Below are 27,482 nucleotides of genomic sequence, written 5' to 3' on the forward strand. Positions count from 1 at the left end.
TGTAGACACGGGGGCGCCTGAAGGGGATACGCACCGACGATACCACTTTCAGGGTCTGCGTGTTGCACAAAACCACGCCCAAATACGTTCAATACGGGTGCCTCGTTCACAATCATTCGAACAAGGCACCCATACTTGCCGCCGAAACGTCACGAAGCCTTCTTCGCTTGTTTTCCCGTTAAAAATGTACGCGTTTTATTCTACCAAATAACCGAACCCCGCTCGAAAAGCTCCACAGGTTGCGTACTAGGGTGTTTTATCACAAGTTGCCAAAACGGACAATTCAACTGAGCAAACAACGTGTACACGCATTTTATACGCGGAAACATTTGCGTTTGTAAGCGGCTATCGATTCGTCCATCAGCTTTTATTCTCCCTCTGTACCTCACAATTCACTGCTAGTCCGAAATGCAATTATATAGTCGACATTGACAGTTTGCGCTGAACATGAAAATTGCCATAACGTAAAATGAACGTAAACAGGAACATGAAAGTGCCGCGACTCAAGGAACCACGGCAGCTTCTCGCGGCGTCTATAACATAGTCAGCGGCGCTGAAGAAGGCAGGGTTCGAACTGGCGACCTTCGCTCGCACGAAAGCACACAGGCGCGCTCGTGCATGCTCGCTATGACGCACACTAGACGACTGTGGCGCACGCTAGCGCGACCACTGCGACACCGCAGCCGCGGAGCGTCGAGCTCGTTCGAGTGGCGTCGCCGAGCGGCGTCGGAGTAGGGGCCGCCGTCGTCGTGACTTGGCGGCGCAATCGTCCGCGGCCGAGGCGCCCCGCGCTCCGACCGGATGATGACGCACTGCTGCTGCTTGTCGTCGCTTCGCTCGCCGACGTCCTTGGGTCCCAGCTTCATGAGCGTCGGGTGCGAGCTGTCGTACTGGGACCACTTGGCGTCCCGCACCTGTGGCGCCCTCCTGCGTCACAAGTCGCAGATTGGTGCGAAAAGTGTCATCTGCGGTCGAACAAGCAACGTCGCAGGAACCATCGTCCTCTCGACAAGGGGACGTGTGTCTTCATCAGGGACATTGACATTGTTCGTGTACGCGTAGTTTATTCTCCCTCACCCTGAATGGAAGGTGAGAAGGATAAACAGGAAGAATAAACTGATGCTTCTTAGCGTACAGTGAAGGTTGAGGGAATGCTAAAAAAAGGGGTAGGGGAAGACAAAGGCATCTTCCAGCGATCTCCAATTACCCCTGTCTTGCGCTAGCTGATTTATCTCGTAATGTTAAGTAGAATAGGCCATCACAAAAAATTCCCGATACATCTTTATCTTGTTCTGTACGTGCTACATAAATTTTTTTTTTTCCAAGCGTTAAAGAAAGCCCGCGGGACTAGTCGCGCGGCACTTTTGTAAAACTTTTATGTAGCACGTACTGAGCAACACAAAGATGGATCGGGAATTTTTTATGATGACCTACAATTTCCTGATTGACAATATTGCTCTGATTATAATATTTGAGAAGCTAATAATTATTAATAACTAATTATATAATTATACATGGAGTTATGTAATTATAGTATAGCATCCGTTTGGACAACGTCGTGCAAGTTACGGTCAATAACAGAAGTTAGTTTAAAAAGTTGTAGTTCACAATGCCCTCTCTGAAGCCCATGCTGGTTACAAAGTGAAATTTTGTTGGTTATGTGGTGCGTGATTTGAGAGGATAAAACGTGTTCGAATAACTTGCGTACAACTGACGTGATAGATATGGACCTGCAGTTTGTCACGTTATTTTTGTCACCTGTTTTGTAAATAGGTATCACATGCGCGACTTTCCAATCTTCCGGGACTTTAGCAGTGTCAAGGAACTGTTGAAAAATGAGGGCAATTACTGATGATGTGTATCGTTACTCATTTCCAGCAATTATGTTTCTATGTCATCTGATCCTGGCCTCGAAAACGACGGTATAGACCGTTGGATGGCCTTCAACACACCTTCCGAAGTTACAACTCTAGGCGTAGGCGCGGAATTGCAGGCATACGCGGAATCAGAAGATATACCGAGCGGCTTTTCGTCTTCACAGTGTAGAAATAAGAATTGAGTTCCGCTATCTGCCGCAGGCGATTTTCAAAAATTTGGGTGCAGTTAAAAAAAAGGAAAACCTGCTATACTTTGCGGCGGTGCGGATAGATGGCGCAGCCTGTCCTGAGTGAAGCGCGAGAGAGGAGCCCGACTGGAGCGTACACGTCATACGTGACGCGTTTTCGGCGGGGGCAATATGGTGTTGTCGCTACATTGCTCCAAAGCTTATCGCATGCATTAAACCGTCCATTGTCATCCTGAGATGGTTTCTGTCAGAATTTCTTTTTGTCGCTACCAACACTTTACACCTAGCAGTTAAGTAGAATACGGTAAGCCAAGGGCAGTTATTAGCTTAGCGTGCTATCTGGTTAAACTCTGCCTCACAATTAAGATGTCGCTAAAACGCTCTCTAATCTATCGTCTTACCCCGTGCGCGCGAACGTGGCCCAAATGCCTATCATGGTCCTCGACCACTCTCTGTCCTTGTCGCTGGAGGACACCCCGGGCCTGAGAGGCATTCCGAAGATGAGTTCCATGTCCTCGAAGTGCACGGTCTCGTTCTCGTCCTTCCAGCTGGTGTAACTGGGCCGATACCCCAGCACGTAGACGTAAACGCGATTCTGCCACGCTTGCAGCTGCTCGGCCAGCTCGGACATGGGGCACGCCTCCTGCGCATGCGCACTGCAGAACGTGCTTGAAGGACGCTAAAGAGAGACACGTAGTCAATTTAGACCAGTGGCTTAGACTCCGCTTAAAAGCTCGTTTTTATCGACGGAAAGGGGTTCATTATAAACGGAAAAAAAAGGAAAATGACTTATTTTGACGAGAAGAAAACTTTCGTAGAAGAGCCTTGCGTTCAAGAAACAAAACGTAACGCTCTGTTTACTAAGACAGCTGTATTTATTATTGAAGAAAAGATTGGAGGTCGGCCTGAAACTGTGTTATAGCCTGCTGCTCGACGTTGGGGTAAGGGGGAACAAAATGAGAGGGAGTTGATTATAACGATAAAAGAAAATGCGCATCAATAAACAAGAAAAACAAACTGTAAACACTTCGGTACAGTCCCATATCGAACTCACTAGTGAATCTCTCGAAGTCACAACAGTCTTCATGGCCTGACGCGCAGGCTATTTTGGCCATGTCAGCAAAAAGACTTTAGAAAGTGGCCTGTATAGACTCTATAGTTTATATATCAAAATCCGTCACGCTGTCGAATTTGCCATCTTGTCATCTCTTATTGACTCGAAGGGCCGCCATGCTGTGTATGACTGGCTCAAAATTGGGTGCGCGTTACAATCGAGTAAACACAATAATACAAATAGTAGACGAGTGATAACACAGCCGACAAACTAGACGTGCACGGCAGATGCACAGCTTCTATTCATTGTACCACCGAGCCCTCTTGCATGCATGACCGTGTCCTCCGAGATCATCAACGCGTCCGCGCGCGCCGCCCGATTTCGGAGGTTACGATAAACATACGGATCCAGCGTATTCAAGCGCATATACATACAGTGAACTGAAGTAGATATCTGGTCGAGGCCAGTAAGAGAACTTGTATAGCAGCACTGTTCCAAAGTAAGTACACATTGAAGCTTAAGGAAGCTACCACGCAAGTTGGCGAACTTCCAGAGTGCATCTTACGGCCGCGTAGCGCGTGCAATCGCATATAAAGCATGACCCAGGGCCCGGTGTATTCAGAAAACTTAGCTGAGCGTTTCCCCATTGACCGTCGTTAACCAAATCAAACCGCAGCCTCAGTGACGGATAATCGCAAACGACACCTACGTAAGCTAAGTTTAATGAATGCGATGCCCAGGCCAATTGCATGCACACGCATTACACAACGGCGAATCGAGGCAGTTGTTATTCCAGCCGAATATCTATTCCCTATCACGTCGATGCTGAGTAATGCGAGCACTTGACAATACCTTTAAACTAGGTCCAGCCCGCAAGAGCAACCGCGACTTCGCCACCTTTCAACAATTTTTCTTTCTTTTCTTACTTTTTTTTTCTATTTTGCTGGCCAATAATGCTGGCCTGAGCACACCGTATACCAATACACGTATAGTGCCACGAGATTGCTCTGTTCGTCAGGGCTCCAGTTCTCACCAAGACGTCACCGACGGCTTCCCGGTAGAGCGCAGCCGGGGACTCCGCGTCCAGCGTGATCCCCGTGGCGGTCTGCCAGCGCTCGAGCACGTCCTCTCCTCCCAGGAGCCGCACGGCCAGCCGACGGACGTCGCTGGACGCCGACCGGTGCTGGGCCACGAACCACGGGTAGACGCCCTCGCTGGCAGTCCTGCCCAGCAGGAACTCCAGGCCCTCGATGTGCCCCTTCTACGTCGGCCGTATGCATATGTCAATCGATCAATCAACTGCGCCCCCTACATATCGGTCATTTGTCAGTCAACCAATCGCTCCCTCGGCACCGGCTATATGCCAATCAATTGCGCTTTCTGCGTTGGTCCAGCAATCAATCAACTGCGCCCCCCACCCCCCTACATATTGGTCATATTTCAATCAACCAATTGTTCGCTCGGCACAGGCTATAGATATCAATCAACTGTGCCCTCTACATCGACCATATGGCCATCAGTCAGTCAGTCAGTGCAGTCCAGTCAGTGCAGTCCAGTCAGTGCAGTCCAGTCAGTCCAGTCCAGTCCAGTCCAGTCAAATCGCTCTGTGTGCATCGGCCATGTAGGCATGTCACGCTGAATACGTGCAAGTAATGCCCGCCTCTTCGAGTAATCTAGCTCCCACTAGAATTATGCTATCTGCCCAGAGGTTGTTTTCAAAATTCTATATTGGGGGTGAGGACTTACGGAGTCGCCATCTGTCGGAAGCGCCTCGCTTGCGTAGTATGAGGGATAACGTGGCGCGCTCCTCATTTTGGCTGTCGGCGCTCAATAAGGACCCCACGAGGGAGCCCTCCTGGACATTTCTGTAACTGCTATGTCGAAACGAGGGAAGCTTTTTGCTGTCAAAATAATAATCTTGGGCAAACATAACGCACAGAACGGTTTACAGACGCAATCTCTTTACCGAATACGTACAGTGAACGCCCACTGCGCGCGGTCGCCGCGATGAAATTCCCCGCACCGGCTTCTTGCGTGAAATATGTTCTTATAGTGGGTGAATGTATAATCAAATGGAGCATAACAGAATGAAGCCTCAATGCAGCGATCGCACTGGTTCCCAGCGACCGACTGCTCGTCTGCATGCATGTCTGCGCACAATGTTTCGCTTTCGCTGACAGTGCGTTTCGCACCGTGCCGTGAGCTTTAGGCCGCAGGATGCGAGCATTTGACAGTACACAAGCAACCATTGTTGCGTGGACGCTATCAGAGCTGTTCAAATATAATTTCGTTATAACTAGGGACTTCGACGCCTACGGTGACTTGTGATGTGCCATCGCGACGATTCAAACTTTTTTTTTCTTTTCTTCTAAATTCTTGGACGTTTCAATATCATTATTTCTCCACGTTTCAATATCGTTATTTCTCAAGTGGCCTCGCACTGCAAGTTTATCTTTCTTCTCAGCGAGCCATTTCCCGCTGCTTCTTTTTCTTAATCCAGTACATTCATTGTTTAATTGGTGCTAACACAAAAAATGAGCATGTGCCATGCCTTTCTTTAATCTGCTTCTTACCGTTCCCTTTCCATTCTAGTGAACTTGCCCGTATCTAGCATCAACAAGTTCATAGACCAAAGCTTCATGACATTAGTTGCGTCTCAGTGCGCTGTTTCTGCTACTCACCGCGAACATCGCAGCCCCGACGCCGTAGCAGAAATCTTCCTCGCGGAAGTGTTTGCTGCATGCTCGAGTTGTAGCCGATGGCTGCTTTCCAGTTCTAAGTTTCTCGATCCAAGCTTCACGCAGCTTCTTGTGCTGCGGGTACGCGCGAAGCCTAACGGGCTTCGCTGCGTACGTCCGACACTGCGGCACCGACCAGTAGCCTACCATGTTGGACGCCTTCAAAGGCAGCAACTATCTATTATAGTGTTTTCAAGTGTTGTCAATTAGACAGCTGAAGCGGGAAAACCACTCCACTTAATCAGAACCGCAGCGCAGGTGGCACTTTAAACTTTCCAGCTCGCATCGCGGCGCTTCCGAAGCAGCCGATGTGGCCGCTGTGTCCACGTGATCCCTCATACCACGTCACACCGACGGCAGCGCCAGCTTTTCCAGTGGTGGAGCTCGCCCCCAATAGGCTAAAAAAATATGCGTGACTCTGCTATCGCAAACACCAGAGACCAGCGGAGCTGGGAAAAGCCTATAGTAAAGTAGTGCGAAACCACACACTTAGTCAAACGTTTGCTGGGCTTCTTCGCCTACGCAAACTCCGGTTTCCCTCAATCTAAACTCGGGATGTTCTCTTCTGCGACGCTTGGTTTCAGCTTCCCTAGCTCTCGCTTCAGTCTTTCGGAAGCGACGAGTGGTCGAAACCTGCCGAGCCGCCGCCAGAGGCATCGGCTGCAGTCATCGACACCGGGCGTGTTCGGCGCGAACGCGGGGAAACGCGGTCGGCGTCGGCAGCAGCTCTATACGCGTCCCTCTACCACCTGCCTCGATCACTCCTCTCCATCTCGCATCCGCTGTGCTGCGCGATGCTATTTTTAAACTCTGCTTTCACTCTCTCTCAGCTCTCTCTCCTCCAGCTCGGCGAAGCTGCGGACGACGGAATGATCATTATAGCGAGGTTCTAACAGCTCCGGTGTAAAAAAAACACCCGGTATAACTGAAAAAGTCTAAAGATTTCAACTCTGGTTCGCACCTTGGCCAGTGATCTTCCTTGCGTGTTCCGGGCTTCCGGCATGGACAGCGGCGCCCTATTGAAGACCGGCGCGAAGCTCAGGGCCAGCGAGTTGCGCGCCACGGCGTTCACGTCGGCTCTCTGCATGCACGTGACCGCATCATCGGAAGACAAGTCCGACGGGCAACGCAGGCTCTTCGCTAGGCGGTGTGCCCCCTCGACGCCGTGGCCTTCGTACCTGCGCGATCATACGTGAAGTCCCAATTTGACCTGCCGAGGATGCGAGCGCCATCTGGATATGAATTTCGCAACTAACCTATCAGAGCGCGCCGCTGTTGGTATGGTACAAATGCTGGAAAAGGGGGTTTGTGTTTGAGTTTCCTCGTAACAGAATGATGTTTTCTCATACATTCAAATTACAATCCGACGCCACCATGTCTGTAGGTTCTGGTTAAGTCTTACTTTACCATTTTTCTGATGAATTTCACTATGAGAAATTCAATTTTTGTTCACTAACACCTTGCGCCACGCGGAGGGCCTGTGCGGTCGGGGTGGTTTGAGATGATTTTCTCCGCCACGGACGCCGATACCCACGCCGGCGCCGACGCCGGATTTTCTGCGACGAGGGGCCCTTATCGCGTTAAAGTGGAGCTGGGTAGGCTATGTAATGCGTAGGATGGATAACCGGTGGGCCATTAGAGTTACAGAATGGGTGCCAAGAGAAGGGAAGCGCAGTCGAGTACGGCAGAAAACTAGGTGGAGGGGGAGATGAAGCTAGGAAATTTGCAGGTGCAAATTGGAACCAGCTAGCGCAAGACAGATTGCAGGGAGAGGTCTTCGTCCTGCAGTGGACATAAATATAGGCTGATGGTGATAATACCTGTGGAAGGGTCCTCCGCTCTGCAGTATGAATCGGGTCGCGTTGCGAGTCCAGAACGCCGTGTCTCCGTTGAACAGGTGGTAGCCCAGGGACGACGCCCCGGCGTCGTGACCCGCGAGGACCACCAGTGACGTGTCGCCTCCGAAGGAGCCGATGTTGGCCAACGTCCACTCGAACGCCAGCCGCTGGTCGTGCAGGCCCGCGTTTCCGGGGAGCTGGTTCTCCCAGGGCCCGCTGAGGAATCCCAGCGCCGCAACCCGGTAGTTCGGCACCACTACGACCAGGTCACCGATAGCGGACAGGTACCGGCCGTCGTAGAGCTGCGTCGAACGATACGTGCATGCACTGCCGGCGAAACGGGAGGTACTCCCGGTTTGGTTAAAACACAGCGCGACTGGAGGACACGGGACAGCAGACACAGGAGCGCATTATTATAAGTGCGTGGAATGAGTTTGTCTGTTTTAATACGAAGGCAGTATATGCCCCATGAAGCGGAGAATCCGCCGTCCGTTGTTGTTATCCGATGGTACCAAAACCCACGTGACCAAGTGATGACGTCACGTTTCCGGCGCTGGGCCTGCTGCGGCTCGCAATGCGAAGTCCCACGGTGAACAGCCTTGGCGTCGAACATGGCACACTCCCTAAATCGGATTAAGGTGGATTAAAGTGGATTAAGGTTTGTACAAATTACAGCAAGGCTGATTAAGGTGGAGTTTTAATTTAAGGTGATAACTTAGACAAGTCCTCATGCTTTCGCATTCTAATCACGTAAGGATACTTGAGTGACTGTTACTTTTCTCTTTCACGTCAGTCGCGCTGCGTTTGAACCAAGTAAAGAAACCAACTCGCTTATATTATGCTTTATATTATAATATAAATTAAATATGTTATGCTTTATAATGATAATGAAGATTTATTACCCACCACCGAAGGTCAGCCGCTATGGCGTTCATCCACTGAGTACGAAGGTTGCGGATTCGATTGCCTTACCCGACGTCTGCGTTTCGTTGGGACCGAAATGCAAAAAGAAAAGAAGAAAGAACGCTCGTGTACTTGGATCGTGTACGTAGATCTAGGTGTACGTTAAAGAACGCCAGGTCGTCAAAACTTAATCCGGAGCGTCTTCTCTCGCACATAGCCCCAGTGTTGGCTTGGGACATTATACCCCACGAACCAATCAGTCAATCATTATACTCACGTGGTTGCTCGCTGGCTATGACGTTTTTTTATCGAGAACAAAGGTCGCGTGTTCGATTCCGCTACGTGGCGGCTTCGTTTTAATGTGTTCAAGTGGAAATTAAACAACAAAAAAAGAACAAAAAAAGAAAAGAACATGATTCCTTTTTGTATGTATGAACCCGCTGGTAGTAAAAACGAATCCAGTATTCTCCGCTGTGCAGCGTCCCTCATTACAGTTAATTAAGGAAGTGTTAGGAACAATTCGGAACAATTCATTCAGTCTATCAGTAGCAGTACGGAGCTTCGATCCTCGTGGCCGCAAGCTTACAGACCGCCGGATCTGAGACTGAGTTGAATACTTCCGCAGCCTGCCAGCACGGCAGCCTAGTACTCGGACCTTTATGTAATGTATAGTGCCTATAAACACGTACAGTATAGTAATCGAATATATATTTGTGTGTGTGTGTGTGTGTGTGTGTGTGTGTGTGTGTGTGTGTGTGTGTGTGTGTGTGTGTGTGCGTGCGTGCGTGCGTGCGTGCGTGCGTGCGTGCGTGCGTGCGTGCGTGTGTGTGTGTGTGTGTGTGTGTGTGTGTGTGTGTGTGTGTGTGTGTGTGTGTGTGTGTACTAGTATATGCGAACAACGTACTGCAGTACTTTTTCACAGAAGCCCATGCATTCACAAGCTACTTGAAATTTCAATGTTCTGTGATATGGTCGACTGCGTATACCTCGAAGCTGTTCCCGCCGTTCTGGAAAGCGGCCCCGTAGAGGAAGAACAGCACGGCCCGCTTGTTGCAACCGCCCGTTTCCATTCCCGTGGTGCAATTCCAGGGCGGCGCCCAGATGTTGAGGTGCAGGCAGTCCTCGCTGGCGTTGCTAGTGCTGACGTGCTGGTGGCCCAGGTAGAAGTCCTGCTGCGGACAGGGCGGCCGCTTTTCTTTGGTTTCCAGTGGCGTCACGCCTTCTTCGTCCTGCGACGCGACACAGTACTGCTAACTCAAATAGCTCCTATTTATTAAAGACGATAGTCTTTCTTGGGGAACTTAAACGCTGAAAATTTGGTCTGTCTGTCTGTCACCCGATTCAGCCACCCGGCCAAAGTTGGACCACTTGCTTACCGCCCACACTACTTAAACTGGTACGGCTGTTCATACTTGTGAACGTTATCGATCACAAAGTAAATATTACGCATATCTGAGGCGCAACATCACTAGGTAAGTATTAGGAGGTGTGTTCCTTTAATAGAAAATGCATAGATACGTAACTCTAAAGACCCTAGTTTCTTAAGCTGCGCTGAAAATGCCATGCTATGCGCGCCGTCGAACGACGTTCCCCGACTGCGCGCCGACGAGCGCCCTCTGCCATGGAGGAAGGAAACCCTCTGCACAAGCTCATGTTTCCCGATGTATTGCCAGATGGCGTCCATGTCTCACGCAGCGCCTCCTCAATTTTATCAATGCGAGCCAGATGCGGCCGATTCAACATAAAGGAAGCGCTGTCTGAGGCAGGGCAAAACATAAATGACCGCTTGATGAAATATTTAATATTACCGACATGCGCAAGCTGACGCAAGTTTCATAAACAAGAAAAAGGCGTCGAACCCGGGTTCAGTACCTAGACCCTGACCAGGACGTATTTTTCTTCAACTGCAAAGTTTTCTTCCTGAGAAAAGCTGTTTTATCGGTTCCCTTTGGACCTTCGTGCTACTTTATGTGTCTGTGTGTCCATGTGTGCGTTCGTTTTGTGGTCGTCTGTTTTGCGAGAACATTGTTACCTTCATGACGTCACGCTCTGCCAAAATGATCTAAAAAATCACGTGCGCCGCCCGCCATCTTCGGCTAGCTGTTACACGAACAATTTCTCAGCGTTGTGCGCAGTGACGCGAAATTAACATGGTCACGAAACACCTAATTAAACCGTACGTGCACACGAATCGACTGCAGTAACGTGCATCTCGTTGTTAAAAACAGGAAGCGGCGGCAGCGTGAACAGCCCAACGCTTCCGTAAAGTATAGTCTCAAGTATCGTACCCCAAGCGACGAGTCGAGCGGTTGCGGTGGCTTGTAGCGTAGCGACCCTCGGGGCACCTTGGCGAACGGAACGCCCAGGAAGGCGAGCACGGTCCAATCTTGACCCTGGTCGCTGACCACGAGCCTCTGTCCGCGCACGGCGCCGAATCGCCCCTTGACCACGGGTCGATCGCGCTGCCAGAAATACTCCCGCATGGCCACGATGACCGTCAGCAGCGCCAGCGACAGTGCGAACAGGGACGCCACCACAATGACCGTGTTACAACTGCACCTGCATAAGGGACGTGTCGCCGAAAGATGCGCGAATCAACTCGCTAGCATAGGGTTACTGCAACGTATCTCTACTTGCTGACAGGCTAGTTGCGGTCCATACTTATTGTGGTGTAATAGGACGCGAAACTATGTGAAGCAAGACCAGGAGAAGAAACAACGTCACGCTCTCTCCGGTTCTGGACGGACAGCAGTAGTCTTACATCACATTGTTTCGCGGCCTACTACATCGTAATCAAGTCACTGCGTGTGTAACACAAGCATGTTGTCCACTTCAGGCTGAGTAATACAGTGTACATCACTTTTTCGAAGGTGGCCGGCGCGTTGCAAATACCAAAGCGCATAACATTAAACTCGTATAAGGCATGGGGCGTAATGATTATACTTTTGGTGCCATCTGCTTCCGCCACCGGCATTTGCCAGTACACCCTGAACGCATTTCTACGGCCGTGCGTTTCATCGACCGGCCGTGGCATTTCATACACCCCTCACATTCTTCCACTGAGGTCTCGAAGGCCAATTCAGCGGCCGTTCGCTTGACGAATGAATGAATGAATGAAAAACTTTATTTTTACAAAGGAGGTTTCCCGGCGTAGGTGGAGCCCTCAGTCCAGGGCCCCTGTGGCCTTTGCCATCTTGCGAGCTCTGTCGATCAGCTTGAGCTGTTCTTCAGGCTTCGAGCAGGATAGCGCAGCCTCCCACTGCTCCGGTGTTGGTGTTTTGTGTACTGGCGCTACATTTGGTTTTTGGCAAGCCCATGTAACGTGGTAAAGCGTCGCTTGACGAGCCGCCGTTCTACCGCCGCGCGTCGCTTCTCTTCTTGCTCGCGCTCCACGGCCGCACGTATCTCGTCGGCCCGTCGCTTCGCCTTCTGAAGAGCCTTTGCTCTCCGCTTGATACTGTCGAGGGCTCGTTATATGTGCAAGTATAGGCCTACGCGCAACGTAGCGCAGCTAGCGCAACCGAGTCATGTCTTCTTGTGGCGCCCACAACCGTACCGGCGAGTGGAGCAAGGAGAGAAAGCGCCAAGCCATTAGCGGTGTGCGAGCGGGCGCATGCGCATAGGGCAAGGAGGGGCCGAACCAATAGCGGCCAGCGAGCGGGCGCATGGGGGTGCGCGCGCATCAACTACAAACTATGTGACCTTGGACGGCCTCGCGTTTGACCTTGGTTCCGACTAGGCAAAGAAATGGTTCGTATTAAAAAGAAAAAAAAAACAGGAAAGACATTGATAGGACCGGATCTGTTACAGGCATAGGTAACTAGACAAGGCATCTATTCAGAATTTAAGGAAGAGAGAAAACATTAAGAAGACATGGACAAAATGTTATACTGATAAATATCTATAAATTAGTCGTCGCCCCGCTTCGAAGGAGATGTCGATACATCACGATCATCAAGTCGAGGTGGAGCGTTGAGTGAGAGAACTTTCTAAGAAGAAACGTTCAAGGCGTGGCATATATACCTATTGTTACGCTGCGGAAGTCACATATAAAGATGTATTTACAATATTTACAAGAAAGGCAACGGTGTACAAACAAGATGGCTATCGAGACCGATTTCAACTCGACACTGTAAAGTCGTCTTCTTCAGACTATAGCGCCACTCTTGGTGGCGCCGTAACAATATACCTAAATATATACGGAAGTTTCCGCTCACGGACAACGACGCCGACACCGGATTTTCTGCGACACGGGGCCCTTAACGTTATCGCGTTAAAAGGGCTCACTCTTAAGCTCAGTGAGAGTATGCAGGTTCGCTGACCTACACAACTGGCAGTAATTTAGCGGCGTTGCACTGCATATAGGGATAGGGTGATATCGGTGCACGTTCAACACTATAGAGGTGTGCGAATATTCGAAACCTTCGCTCTTAACAGAGCGAAATGTGGCGCGACTGCTTCGCTAATCGGGAGACCGCGAGAGGCATTCACAGCAGCCGCCGCAAACAGACCTCCGCTCATGCAGCGCTTGTTTCCATACAGACGACGCGCGCTACTCTGTCGCCATCTCTTGGCTATCACCGCCGCAGAGCCCGTCTTACGCGGCAATACGTTTTTCTTCTATTCATTTCTTCTACGCATTTTGCCCTATTCGATTCGGTCTTCCAATCTAATACTCACTATTCGTAAGTGCGAATATTTTTCCAATAGCCCTCAAATCGCCAAAGGTGTGACAAATGAATCCTGGCGGCCTTGGTAGACATTTAGGACATGACTAGTTACGCAATGGAGCACATTACGTCGTTCTGTGAGCGAAGATTTTCCGGTTATAAACCGTCATCATTGTCACTCGACAATGCGCCCTGAGCATGTAAATAATATACTTGTTTGCTCCCAATATTACATTTGTGCTTTTAATAAACAACGCTTCATTACGCTGCGCGTAATGACAAACTTGCTAACATTGTTAGTATACTAGGATATAAATATCGATGGTGAGAACGGCTGTTCATTATTCGATTCGCTTCTGGCAACAATTCTATTCGCACTCGATTCGGTCTTCAAACACTACTACCACACTCCTATACTCAGCTTTGAAGACGACGGCAACGTCAGTTGTCACTTAATTGCGTGAGCGCGCAAATTGTTTTCCTTTCGCGTGTGTTCTGGTTCATAGACTTCAGTTAGACAGCGCTCGTCGCGTGTCCTTCTATTCGCGTTGCCGTCATCTTTGGCGCCGGTTTAAAGTGTGCACCCTTTCCAACTATGGCCCAATTTACTAGCTTGCCCCTACTCAACACGCTTACCAAGCACACTTGCGGGAGCGTTCCTGGGCCGGCGCTATCACTTCCTTCCCGCCGCTCTTAGGCGCCGAGTACGAGTGATCCACGACGGCCGGCATGCGTTCTCCGTTCGCCTCTTCTCTAGGACGGTGAGGCACTGAACCGTTTCTCGAGCCGTTCCGGGGCTTTCGGTCGCACCCTTGGTCTCGGCGGAGAAGCCGCTCGCCAGCGTGGACGGCTGTGGCGGTCCGTAGCCGCCCATCGCAGGCGTTCCACCCGTGCGTTGTGTTGGGCTCCGACCCACGGCGCTGTCCAAACGACACCGCGAAAACACCCCCCGTAAGACAATGTCTCCACATCCGTGGTTGCGAATTCTTTTCGCCAATTCTGTCCTATAGTGGGAAGGGGAAAAAATTCACCGACGATTACGATACTCCCTAATGCGAAATTTGAGCCCAGCTATATACGTGTTTTCATTTCGCGATATATTGGCTGGCGTAGACAATGTCTCGTGCGGCACGTTGCAAACAGAGCGAAGTGTGGCGCGACTGCCTCGCTAATCGGGAGATCGCGAGAGCCAACGCGTGGGGCCAGCGCGTGGGCGCGATTCACGGCAGCCGCCGCAGACAGACCTCCGCTCATGCAGCGCTTTGCTTCCATACAGACGACGCTGCGCTACTCTGGCGCCATCTAGTAGCTATCGTCGCCGCAGAGCCCGTCTTACGCGGCACTACGCATTTCTTCTCACGCTTTCGCCATACCCACCTCCTCTGGAACTGAAGCACAGAAACTGAAGATGGGCGGCTCCACTGATATCGCCTTGCTCGCCCGATATTACTCCGATCCACTTCAGACTGCAGAGTATTGCTATATACGCGTGACCATGCACTGTACATGGCGCTACCATGTTTTGTGAGGTGGTCGACATGCCGCGTGTCTTGATCATTGGTGAAGTAGTAGTTTTATAGCGAATATCTTTCTTTGGCTCTTTCGCTGCAGTTTTCATGGTATATAGGTTATACCAGGAAGGACCCTGGTTATACTACAGGGTGTCCCAGCTAACGTTAGCCAAGCTGTTCAACTAAACGAAAAATGATTTAAAAAACACGGTGCAAGATGCGATTTTAAGACCCACGTTGTTCAGTTTTCAGAACGCTGACGATCGAACACCGTAGGTCTTATAATAGCATCTTACACCGTGTTTTTTAATTTTTTTTTATGCAAAAGCATTATATGGCCCGTGAGGCAGAAAAGCGGATGTTGACCGCAGAGTGCCAGGAAAAATAATCAGCGTGGACTAAGGTGGATTAAAGTGAGTTAAGGTGGAATATGGTGTATTAAGGTAGATTAAGTTAGATTAATGTGGATTAATGTTGGGTACAAATTAGAGCAAGCCGGATTGAGCTAGAGTTTTAATTTAAGGTCATAACTTAGAGAAGTCATCGTGCTTTCGCATTCAAATCACGTAAGGATACTGAAGTGACTGGCAATTTTTTTTCCCTTAAACATCTTGACTAACGTTAGCTGGGGACACACAGTATAGTTGATGGTCAGTGGAGGTTGGACTTTTCACCGTCGATATAAAGGCGCCGATGCACGAGCTGTCCTGCGATGTACTTGTGACGTCAGAAAGTTCACATCACGTGGTGGAGCGCTTGGGAATCAGCCCTCCTCTCCTGCCACGGAAAGATATCATTGAACAGTTTTGTGTAGGGGATATGCATTTAGCCTTATGGGCGTTTGAAAAACCTTAAGTGTTCTATTCATGTTGATGACGACCGTACAGGCACCTATACTATGGCTACACATGTGCCGCTTAACGACTCTGTTCTCTAGAGCATTACGCAATCAAACAACAAACGCCACCTAAATACATCCACTAGAATAAGTATACACGCCTTCAAGCGATTCATTCCTTTAATTAAGGCGCATAGCGTTTTGAAAGCGTTCGGCTGCTCGCTTACGTCAACGAAAATCTTCAATTGTTCCTCTTTCCTCGTTATGCCTGCAGCCAATAGGGTCGTTCTACGCGAAACGTGCCAGATCCCTTAAGCGACCATTTATCTGAATGAGGTTTCACCAAAACATTTTTTTCGAACAAAAATTTTGCCGGCGTAAAATTAAGCGTTCTTTCCGGCAAAGCAGCAATAGTTGGTTGGAGATAAACGTTACTTAATCAAGTGTGAAACTAGGTGCAATGACAAATCTTATTTTAGAATAATTTACTGGCGGGTTTCTTTCATGTGAGGCTATAGGTGAACACATTTAAGAATTTTCTGCGTTAATTGGCTCAGTAAAAAAAGCAAGAAAATTCTGCGTTGTCGGTAATCCTTTTTTTTATGTAAACATCGTTGTTGTTTCAGCCACAATATTTCTTTTCTTGCGCGTTGCTACAGTTTCTCATAAAAATAATGTTCGACTAGGGAATCAAGTACTTTTCCAAAAGATTACTTCCGAAGTTGTCAAAAAGTCACTTTTTGACGTTGTTCACATCTATATTAAGCATTAAGGGCCTCCAGGTCAAACTACGTGAGATAGATCATTATACGCACCAACCTTTCAGCTTGTAATCAATAACTTTTAATTCGACTAGGGTTTGTTTGAGTCAAGATAAAATAAAAATAATGTCGCTGTAACGCAATGTACCAAGCAAAATTAAAACTCCCTAATCCCGCCAATATTCAAGCTAGTTGCATGTAGGTTCCTTAATTCAGACAGATAGGCCCGGAACTATATTCTACTTATTCTACTGCGTAAGGACATTGCCTGTGTACACCTCGTAGCTTCGGCTGTGCTCTAAGTTACTTGTGAAACCGAGTATCGACACCAAATTGCTCGCGACAACCTATGCCGTACCTTTTGGCTTGATAAAGATTTTCAGCAACCGCCATAACCGTCCCAGTGTTCTCTAAGCATTTTCACAAATATTTCTTCGGCACATGGGGCCAAATTAAAACTCTGAATTGCTAAAACAGCATTTGAGTTACCACAACGTATGGCTTTTAACGTAACATCTCCGAAGGAACCGCACGGAATCGAATTATCTAGTAGATGCTACACAAGGTAGTTGTGTAGGCGTGTTGGTACTGCATCTTTTAATGAATATATGAGTGCGAAACAGAAAGAGACGCGACACAAGCGCGCAGTAAAGTAGATATTACAGCTAGTCAACTCACGGCAGCCTGATTCACACGCAGTGGCATGTATTGTTCTGCCCAAGGAGGTTTAAGAAATGTTTTAAACCTCCTTGAGTCTGCCACTGTTCATAACTCAGTTTGAATTGACGAACTATACGGTAAGACGATTCAATGATGTCAAACACTGTACTGCGGTCACCTTAGCGCGTCACCAACTCTTTCGTCGGAGGCTTTCTTGAGGCTCTCTTTTTCAATGTGCTCCTTGACTTCAACGAGCGGCGGAGTCGTGCGCGGACTGGAGCCACCTTCCGCCTCGGAGGACGCCACGTGGCGTCCGAGCTCTGGCCAACGACTACGCCTTCGTTTACAGCTTCTTTACGCTGACCTGCAAAGAGCGACATTGACAGCCATGTGAAGTAGCATCCAAATAAGTCATTTACCCCCCCCCCCCCTTTTTTTTTCCCCCTGTTATTATAGCGGTATTTAGCAGAATGCGAGTCGTCGTCTGGCCACCTACTACGTGCATGCTGTTGGTGAATGCATAGCCAAAGTATCCATATCCAAATATGATTGCGGTCTTTTTTTTTTGCCTCTTCCTTCGATTTTTCCACTACTGTTGGTGCTGCTGTCTTACACGACGCATCAGCGCGTACATATACGCTGATATATATACAATTTTCTCAGTGACACTTTGATAATTAGTACAGTACTTCTCGAGTTAAATAATTAGTTACAATTGCCTAATGAAATCTCGGCAACAAAAAAATTACTGGCGGCTACTCCACTGTACTGGAAACGATACATACTAGGTTTGCTTCGCGTAACGCCGTTCCTCTTTTTTAAATCGCGCTGCGTGATAGCGTGGACGCCTGCATATGGTGTTTGGTGCTTTAATGAGACACATAACACGGCGAGTTGTCCCATGTCTGAGAGATGCTTTGGCAAGGTCAAGGAATATTTGTTGAAACCTCGTCGAATACACAGGGGGGTATTCTGTAAGTGTCCACCCAGTGGACATGTCCGTTTCGTCTGCTCAGAAGGAGACAGGCGCTCCAGCCAATCAGCACTTCAGCTGCAGACGAAATGGACATGTCCACTAGGTGGACACTTACAGAATAACCCCGCCACCCCACCCAGTTGTTCGTTGATGATGAAGAATTTGGCGTTTTGAGGCGCAAGGGCCAAGTATGGCCAAAGAGTGCCAGGCCAGTGTTAAAGAGTTCGCAATTGAGCAATGACTTACATGAAGTAGGTGTGACGTGGCTGTTAAGGGGCCTAGGAACAGGCGCAATAAAATGCGCAAAATGTCACTATAATAAAATTTTGGCAATGACTAATGAGGTGTGCTATAGGAAACATGAGAGATACATTGCGAAGGGATGATACAATATTCTAAAATGTGTAAGTGATAACTATGCGGTTGTTGGTACGGCAGGTCTTACGCCGTATAACACGCGAAATCGCTTACCACGTGACTTCGACCCTATGCACGTGTTTCGAGTTGTATACCTGCGGAATCATTCGCCGCGTTCTTGAACGAAACTGCCTCGTAGGGGCGCGCCACGTGGTCAGGAACTCCCGGCGTCCACAGCGGTTGTGGAAGCGACGTGTACACGGACCCTGGAGATACCGGACGCGCTCCTGCTTCCCGGGCACTCGGGTATCCGCTTTCCGCCGTCGTGAGTGGTAGGGGTGAAGTCCCGGTCACCGGAGAAGACCGACAGGTGGCAGCGTGCGTGCCGATCGGTGGACTGCCATCCCTGAGATCCTCGTCTGCGGATAGGCGAGAAAAAAACAATCGTGGGAGAATGAGTTGTGTCGGTTCTGCGTGCAGTCAACAAATTTAAAGATCGTACATTAAAAAAAAAATGTTACGGCAGAACTCATCTCACGAGGACTGTAGATGGTGATGCGATAACCATTCGAGCAATGCATCGACACACCGTCTTCCTGACGTCACGTTTGTTTATCATCTATAGTAGTAATTTTGAGACTTAACGTTTCTTCGGCTATACGCGACATACCCCAGTAGCCTCCCACTTTGCTTTGGCACTCGCTTGCCAAACTTCGCCCGTGACAATTGCGGTACTGACAACGACCGTATTACACCCACGCAGGGACGGCGATGGAATGAAGAAGGAGGAATGACTCGATGTAACGACAAAGGCAGTATACCTATGGTGGCGTGACGACTTTATGACGTCGATGGTGTGACAACAACGGCACGGCGAGCATCATGTGACAAAGCTTGAATGACGGCATTGCATTCTAGCGTCGCATTGCCGTCGGGGTCGCTGCATTGGCGTCATTCGTTGTCTAATAGCATGGGCCACCCGTACAGTGGGCCATGCTATTAGACAACTTAGGCCACCGTGTCGGAGTAGAAGGCGTGGCGGTGACGGCCTGACGAGAGTCAGACCACGAAGCTAGAATGACGCATGACGACTGTATGACGAAGATGCAACGACCACGAGTACGTGCCTATTAGCATAAGCTATTAGATGATTTGGGCCACTGGAAGTGCCTGGAGTGCCACTCCCTGGCTACGCCACATATTACACCGATTGCTTAGACGCATCGATGCACGTGCTATTCATTGATGCATGCATGGTACTGATTTTTGCAGCGCGAAGCACTGAAAAAAAAAAAGAACGAATATTTAGCGAAAGAAGGGTCAAAAACGAGTGCTGAATACCAATTGGATTTATTGGTCAAGAACACACAGATATACACACAAGGTGGTGGGGTTCTCAAACACTATATCAGAGAAGACACTGGTCACATCGGTAGGTAAAAAAAAAAAAAACCAGCCGGAAAGAATTGTTAGAATTTATTACATGGCTAGAATTTTCGATAGATTAAAAACCAGGCAAGATTAAGGTTGGCGTAGGCTCAAAAGCGCGAAGTCTTTATCGTGTAATGGCACTGACGGTCGGCTCACGCACATGTCACCACATTTCTTAATATGCCTCGGCAATTTCCCGCGTTCAACCATCAGTCAACCGCATGCAGCGGCATTACACGATAAGGAGGTCGCGCTTTTGAGCCTATGTCAACCCTAATCCTGTCTTGTATCGAAAATTCTTGCTATACAATTACTTTTTACAATATCCTCTGCTTGTTTTCACCTGTACCGATGTGTCCAGTGTCTCTGATAGTGTTTGATAACCTTGAGGCCCGCGAATACACGCAAAATTGCCGTGTGATTGGCTGCTCGAGGCACTTTGCGTGTATTCGCGGGCTTCTTTCACGCTCGGGAAAACACTTTTATGTAACACGTATTGAGCAACAGAAAGCTGTATCCGGAGTTTGTCGTGTTGCTCTACAATTTTCTCATTGACACTTTCCATCCAATTATAATATTTCAGAAGCCTACTAATTAAGACTTATTATGTAATTAGGCGGAATGCAAGAGAAGTAACCTAACTACCTCCAAGTGACGACAAATAACATTACCTTGGTTCTGTCCAGCTACGTGGCATTTGAATATTTTTAAACCTTGGTACATGATAGTGGGGACACCCTGCATAGCTATATCTAGCTTTGGCTGTTCGACCTGCAATGCAGTACCGGTGGGCGCATCTCTGTTCTACGCAATTAAACAATAAATCTCGTCAGAATGTTTGGATGTAGTCACATAATAGGCACCTCAAGACCACACATGCCTGTTAGTATAAAATCGCACTATATTGAATGCATTTCGTCCAATGACTTGCAGTTATCAGCACGGTGGCGACGACACGTACAAGGAACTGTTTTGACAGCCCATGACACCCTTATCACTGAAACGTTTTTTTTTTCTTGTTTTTTTTAAAATGTGAACAATACAACCTTACGGGGATACGAAAAGGTTGTTTTGGTAATCAAAACACCCTGACGCCTACATTTTTGCGAATTTGTTAAGCTAACGGGTATTTTTGGTGCTCGAAACCTGCTTTTGGATGCAAAGTGGCCAACAGTGCAGAATTACCGCCGCGTTGGCCAACTCACCGGCTTCGATGGCGGCGATGAGCTGCGTGACCGCGGCGACCCTGTCTGCCTCGGCCTCAGCTTTGCCGTGGTTTTCGACGCCAGCCGTGCCAAGCCCGCTCTCGGCAGTCTCGAACGACTTAAGACTCCCCGCCTCGGGCGTGTTGGCCTGGTTCTTCATGGTGCGAACCCCCGAGTCCACCGCCGTCAAGCAATTCGCCGCTTCTTCTTCTTCTTCTTCTTCGATTAGACCTTTCTTTGGGCGCGTGACCCGCTGTGGTGGCGTAGTGGCTTCCGCGTTACGTTGCTAAGCCCGAGGACGTAGGATCGAATCCCGAACACGGCGGCGGAATTTCGATGGGGGCGGAATGCAAAAACGCCCGCGGTGTACCGTGCATTGGGTGCATGTTAAAGAAACCCAATTGGTCAAAATTAGTCCGGAGTTCCCCCACTACGGCGTGCCTCATAACCATATCTTGGTTTTAGCACGTCAAACACCAGATTTCTTTTTTTTTTTTTTTTTTGGGGGGGGGGGGGGCGTGTCCACAACGCAGAGTTGCCAGTGAGTTGTATCACGGAACACCCAGTGTAAAGTTACAAAGAATGTTGCCATCCATGTATGACCACACAAACTTTCAAGCAGGTTAGGAGCATTTATCGAAACCTTCTGTTAACCACTCTGTGATTCCCTTTTGCTCTCAGTGTGGTTGCGTCCACAAACGCGTACAACCACTAGTGCGCCGAAATTCGACTGCCTATAGTGGCGCCACCTGCGCTACGTGTAATAAATAATGATGACACAGCTTTATTAAAGTATGGGCTACTGATTGATATACAAGGGTAATGTAGGTTATATCTATTGAATAAGCGGGCAGTCTTCATTGTGGTCCTTAACAGGTTCGTCCTAGTGTTGAGAGTGCGCTATAGGCTTACCGTGCCACATCCCAACAGCAACTGTCGGGACATAGTTTTACACTTCATGTTCTGCAAGTCCTTTTCGACCGTTAGGTGCCCGTTAAAGAAGCCCAGGTGATCCAAATTATTCCAGAGTCCCCCACTACGGCGTGCCTCATAATTAGGTCGTGGTTTTGGCACGTAACATCCCATAATATAATGCGCGTATATCATTTTCAACCATTAAAGTGTGGCAGTTTCATCTCGTGCGCTTATCGTGTATAAAAAGAATGCCTCCCAAATGTAATCAAACATGTACGTCAATATCATGATTATGAGGCGATTTATGGCACGTACCCACTAAGGGAGATAGGCCAGGATTCGGGCCGGCGGCGGGAGGTGAAAACGAAAATTGCGGCTTCGTCGCCTCCCTGAGAGGGGGCAACGGAGCTTCTCAGGACCTTCGTTAAAGTTCTTTGTCTGTCTGTCTGTAACAAAGAGCATGACCGGGAAAACAAAGCATAGTTACGCGAATGAGCAGTATATCGTGTTCACCGGCTTCTTTTCTCTCTCTCTCTCTCTCTCTCTCTCTGCTACCAGATTCTTGGCCCTTTTGGCATGTGCCAACATTTTGGGTCATCATCATCGTCAAATGGGCGCGTGCTCACGACAGGTCACCATTCACGGTTTGTGCCAGGAATGAGCGAATCGCCGAGCGAATCGCCAGCCAGCCTGCCATGAGGAAGGGTGAAAACCCCGAGATGTCGACGACCACGAGCTCGTACGAGACAGCGCTCACCACAATATCCAGAAACCGCGACAGAGAGTCCACCAAAGGTAACAGCACAAATTTCCCCACTGGTACCCCGGGACGGTCTCCCGTACTTTTTGTGTGCTCGTTACTAGTCCATTCTGCAAAGCAACGCAGATAATTACGACGTACACCGTAACAATTTGCGATGCTCTTTCGCTGGCTGCTGATGACATATTAGTTTACTATGCGGGGCTTTGTGAACCACTGTTGTTACTATGAGAGCGCTGAGAACAGCAGAGGGTCGCTAATTGGAAGGGGCGCTTGCACTAGCGGTAGCTTGAAATTTCTCCTTTAGTTACCTATGACGTCATCGATTTGGGCAACAAGCTTTGTGTACTACCTATAACTATTTGTACTGGCTGTAACTGTATAAAAATACATTACGTGGCGGTCGAATGTACGCAGCCACTCAACGTATTAACTCCTCTGAACGTTTACTGCCCGAAAACGGTCCAAATAAGCGAACATAAATAAAATCTTTGATCTCGCACTGACGTCATCGGCGCTCTGGTTGAGGCGCGAAATCCAATGCTGGAAATTCGGCCGTTATCGAACTTTTACCGCCAACTAAGTGCATGTGGTGTTTAGAAATACTATTTTAACAATACTAGCTGACTTATTGTTTCTTGTTACTGCATGCTCTTTTAAAGGAGCACCAAAGAGAAAAAAAATTATTTCGTCTGTGTTAGTAAATAACCCTTCTAATAATACTAGAAAGAGCCACTCTTACTCTAATAGGCACGATGACGGACGTTAGAGATTGCCGAGATCGTTTATTGAGTTTAAAAATCCAAACTACAAAAACATACTTTGAAATTCGTGACGTCGCAGTGATGTTCCAACTACAGTTCTGGCGCGAAATAAAAAAAATGTGGTTGATCCCTCTTATATAGGAATCGGTATAGAACACGAAAGTGAAACGTGTCTTCACAGAAGTAGTGTAATGTTTATTGCACATTGATATATAATGTCTATTGGTGTTTTGTGGCTAAAGCGCCCTTAGGCGTTGATGCACCCACGCTGACGCCTGGTGGCACGTCTCCTCCATCACGACTACCAACGTCGATGACCATGAGCAACCGTCGTGCATATAACCTATTACTGCGAAATAACTGAAAAGTCAAATCACGGTAAGGTGTAATTGCAGCCTCCGCGATCAACTTCAGAAACATTTTCAGAGCTTTGCGGAGGCCACGCTCCGCTGTGCTGAGTACGGTGAACGCCACCTAGGTGGCGTTGGTAGTGCTTCTTGATCTAATGCTGGCATCGAGGCGTCGTAGTGCTGAGATTCAAGTGTCATAATGCAGTTCTCTTTAGCGTACACGGAGGAGTGTTAGATATATAAGGCTTTGTAGCTCTCTGCAAATGCGTTTGTGGCGCAATGGGTTAAACGCTCGGCGATCTTTCGGCGCGGACCGAGAGGTCTGGGTTCGTAATGTGCTTTTTCTTCTGGTTTCTTTCTTTGTATTATGTTCGTGTACATTGTAAGCTGACATTTCAGGCGTACAGTAATCTTGGGACCCCGGCATAAAACACTTTCGTGTTAGAGGCGAAATAAAGACCGTAAGGTGTACTTTTTCAATATAAACTGAATAAATATTTCTCTTTAGCGTCTCTTTATAGTCTCGTAATGTACCATCCATTTCAGGCGTACAGTAATGGTTAGAGGGCACTATGCACACAAAAAGCGCTTGGGACATGATGCCAAATGTACACCGCTTTTCATCTTTTCCGTCCAGAGCAAGCTAGAGAGGACAGTGCCCGCGGATCTTTGCCCTCGACAGCGTTGGCTCCGGTTTCCGAGACCATGCCCGAAAGACTCGAGTCGCCGGACCTCGGTTCTGACCAGGCCGAGGAGGCAACTGGGGGTGCGTCCACCGAGTGCTCGCCTGCCGTCAAAGTGCCGAGCGACCAATGGTTACCGCGACGTCTTTCGCAGCTGGGAATACCATACATACCGCGAACGGGGGAGAAAACGTCCACAAAACCTGCCGAGGAACCTTCCAAGGAGACATCTGAGGAACGTTTCGTGAAACCTTCCAGAGAACCCACGAAGGAACCTTCTAATAAACATTCAAAGGAACCATCCGATGAACATTCCAATGAATCCGTCCAAGGAGACTTTGAAGAAACCATGTGAGGAACCTACCAGGAAACTTTCGGAGCAGCGTTCCAAGGAACGTTCCAAAAAGCCACCTCAAGGACACTCCGAGAAACCCACTCGGGAGCTTTCTAAGACAACTTCAACGAACTGTCCGATGGACCATACAAAGTAACTTCTAAGGAGCCTTCCAAGCAAACATCCCGCTGGAGATGCCGAAAAAAGTTCGACGGAGCCTTCTAGGAAATCTTTCGAAGAAGCTCTCAAGAAATCTTCCCAGCGAGCTTCGAAGGAACGTTGCAAGGAACCACTCATAGAACTGTTCGAGAGATCATCTACGGAACCTTCAAAGGCAGCCTCGAGGGACTTCCCTGCAAAATCTGCAGAATCATTCACACGACCTGCCACAGAGCCCGCCACGGAACGAACAGGCAAGGTTGCTGCACTTGCAGTTGTTGTTCTTGCCGTCGTCGGTGCGGTTGTTCTCCACTGTAGCATAAATTGTTTTGTTTTAATTCGAAGCATTCTTTGCCTCATTCTTGGCACTTGCGATTGATAGGCATGTAGGTTTCTGTCTCGCCTCGCTTTAATAAAAAAATTCAAGGGCACTTAGTTATCCATGCGTGGAGGAATGCGAAAGCGTTGCTAACACTGCGCGATGCTTAGACATTATGCCACGACGCTAGGTAGTGGTTTCGACTGCCAACAAAGGTCATGTGTTCGAGGGCCTTAATTGACTCTACCTTAATTCACTGTGCCTTAGCAACAAATGTCGTGAGTTCGACTCCCACCAAAGGTCGTGGGTTCGAGTGCCTTAATTAACTATATCTTAATTAACTGAGTCTTAATTAACTTCGCCTTAATTAACACCAAAGGTCGTGGGAGTCGGTCAAGGGTTCGAGTGCCTTGATTCTATATTCATTAACTGTGCCTTAATTAACTTCGCCTTAGCACCTGTGGTCGTGGGGTCGATTCCCCCAAAGGTAGTGGGTAGGAGTGTCTTAATTAACTATATCTTAATTAATTGAATGTGCCTTAACGCCAAAAGTCGTGGGTTCGAGTGCCTTAACAGTGGCTTAATTAGCGTACCCCTAATTAACGCCAGAGGTCGTGGGTGGGAGTGCCTTAATCAACTGTCTCTTCACCTTAATTTTGAGCCAGGAAGCTGAGCTGAACATCTTAAAATGATTAAACTTCATGTCCAAAACGAAAACAGTAACTATAGCTTTGTCATTAATTAATATGGGTGGTCGACTTGGTAATCTTAGACTGATTTGACGTTACAGTGGGCCTGTATGATCATACGTGTTTTTCTGTACCATTCCATTATACAGTGAAGACATGTTCGCGTGCGCGACCTATTTATGCCGGTTCTGTCCAGTAATGGCAAGGCACAAGCTACGCACACTGAAATGTGAGCAAATTGAACCTTCTGCGTACACAATGTGGCCTTATTTCATTGCAAAGTTCGTAATCAGTATTGCTACACACGGCTTTTTTTGCGAAGGCGCTATACAATGTTTCACAGGACGTTCAACGTGCCGTGCTCCGTCGGCGATGGCGAAAGAATAGTTTTTCTCCTTCTCGCTAATGGCCTGTAGCCAATAATTGACTTGTAGAAACGCTTAGAGCCCGTGATTGACCGATTATTCTATTTTTTTAAACGAAAACGAAACTTGTCTTACTGTGCAGTAAACCGATATTTCATTATTCTGTAATTATACTATCACCTTCTAGAAAATAGATCGTCATATGATTTTAACTCTCAACGGTGGAACCAGCACCTCGGATATGTAAGTTTGGCGTGTTCGTCGACACTCTACCGTAATTTGTGACTGAAGAGGTTATGATTAGGGCTCCGTGTTTTCGGATAAATCCGAAAAAATTCGATAAACACTCGCCGGTAAAAATTTTGACAATTCGGATTTATCCGATAAACTCCGATTTTAACGGCCAATATGACCCTGTTCCGTTCTATATCAAAAGGGCATGTTCTAAGCAGTCATTGATACATCGGCCGGTTTGGCCGATATAAACTTTACCGCACGTCAACAGTATTTCGTACACCACACCCATCGCATATTTAACAAAGGGCTTGTCGCGCACGGAACGAACGCGTATGACCGCTCAACGAATGTCGCAGACATTCATGGATACTACGCTGCTGTCGCTGAAAAGTGGAGACAGACAGTTGAGAGGAACCTTTTCGATGCACTCCAGTACACCAGTGAATCGTTTTGGTATAGTGTTCAAATCGTGAATCTAAATGTGAAGCATTAGTTAGTAAGCGAATTCAGTTAGTAAGCGAATGTGTCCAAGTTTATGCAGCTGATAAAACTACTATCCTTACTCCGTATAGCTCTTTACTAATTTGCTATCGCAAGTGATGTTTGTTTTCTACCGTACTGTGGCGTTAAATAATCATTGAAGGTTAACTTCTGGTTTCAGCCGCTCGGACGGTAACCTTGACAGATGTTAGTCATAGCTGGGACACCACGATCCGTCATCTGTCCTCCGAAGAAATAGCAGGCCACACCGAAGACAGCACCACTGCTTCTGTTGTTAAGGCGCACACCGAGAAAGGGACCGCGAGCGTCACCAAAGAGGACGCCATGCGCAGGTCAGGGTGCTTCCTTGATTGATTGATTGATTGATTGATTGATTGATTGGTCTTCACGTCCCAATGC

The 27,482-nt window shown here is 48.2% G+C and overlaps 2 protein-coding genes across 2 annotated transcripts; one reads left to right on the forward strand and one right to left on the reverse strand.

Moving 5' to 3' along the window:
* Positions 1-391: 391 nt before the first annotated feature.
* LOC119432784 (acetylcholinesterase) lies at positions 392-21,185 on the reverse strand. The gene is made up of 11 exons (XM_037699941.2): positions 21,008-21,185; positions 18,527-18,790; positions 17,323-17,402; positions 13,905-14,188; positions 10,887-11,157; positions 9,585-9,827; positions 7,678-7,997; positions 6,819-7,035; positions 4,153-4,380; positions 2,467-2,708; positions 392-927 (listed from the first exon to the last, which is right to left on the reverse strand). Exons 1-11 carry the CDS (start codon positions 21,165-21,167, stop codon positions 534-536), a joined length of 2,703 nt encoding a protein of 900 aa, XP_037555869.2. The 5' UTR covers positions 21,168-21,185; the 3' UTR covers positions 392-533.
* Positions 21,186-22,486: 1,301 nt separating this feature from the next.
* On the forward strand, positions 22,487-25,220 carry LOC119432785 (uncharacterized). Its single transcript, XM_037699942.2, has 2 exons — positions 22,487-22,717; positions 24,434-25,220. The coding sequence occupies exons 1-2, from the start codon at positions 22,618-22,620 to the stop codon at positions 24,832-24,834; spliced, it is 501 nt and encodes a 166-aa protein (XP_037555870.2). The 5' UTR covers positions 22,487-22,617; the 3' UTR covers positions 24,835-25,220.
* The last annotated feature ends 2,262 nt before the right edge of the window (positions 25,221-27,482 follow it).

The sequence above is a fragment of the Dermacentor silvarum genome, chromosome 11 (genome assembly GCF_013339745.2).
Source record: "Dermacentor silvarum isolate Dsil-2018 chromosome 11, BIME_Dsil_1.4, whole genome shotgun sequence".
Lineage (NCBI taxonomy): Eukaryota > Metazoa > Arthropoda > Arachnida > Ixodida > Ixodidae > Dermacentor > Dermacentor silvarum.

Coding starts and splice junctions, on each gene's coding strand:
- LOC119432784 (XM_037699941.2), bottom strand. CDS start 21,167: ATGAAGAACCAGGCCAACACGCCCGAGGCGGGGAGTCTTAAGTCGTTC. Junction 17,403..18,526: donor CGCGGCGAATGATTCCGCAG/GTATACAACTCG, acceptor CGCTCTTTGCAG/GTCAGCGTAAAGAAGCTGTA. Junction 9,828..10,886: donor CGCTCGACTCGTCGCTTGGG/GTACGATACTTG, acceptor GTCGCGTCGCAG/GACGAAGAAGGCGTGACGCC.
- LOC119432785 (XM_037699942.2), top strand. CDS start 22,618: ATGAGGAAGGGTGAAAACCCCGAGATGTCGACGACCACGAGCTCGTAC. Junction 22,718..24,433: donor CGACAGAGAGTCCACCAAAG/GTAACAGCACAA, acceptor TTTTCCGTCCAG/AGCAAGCTAGAGAGGACAGT.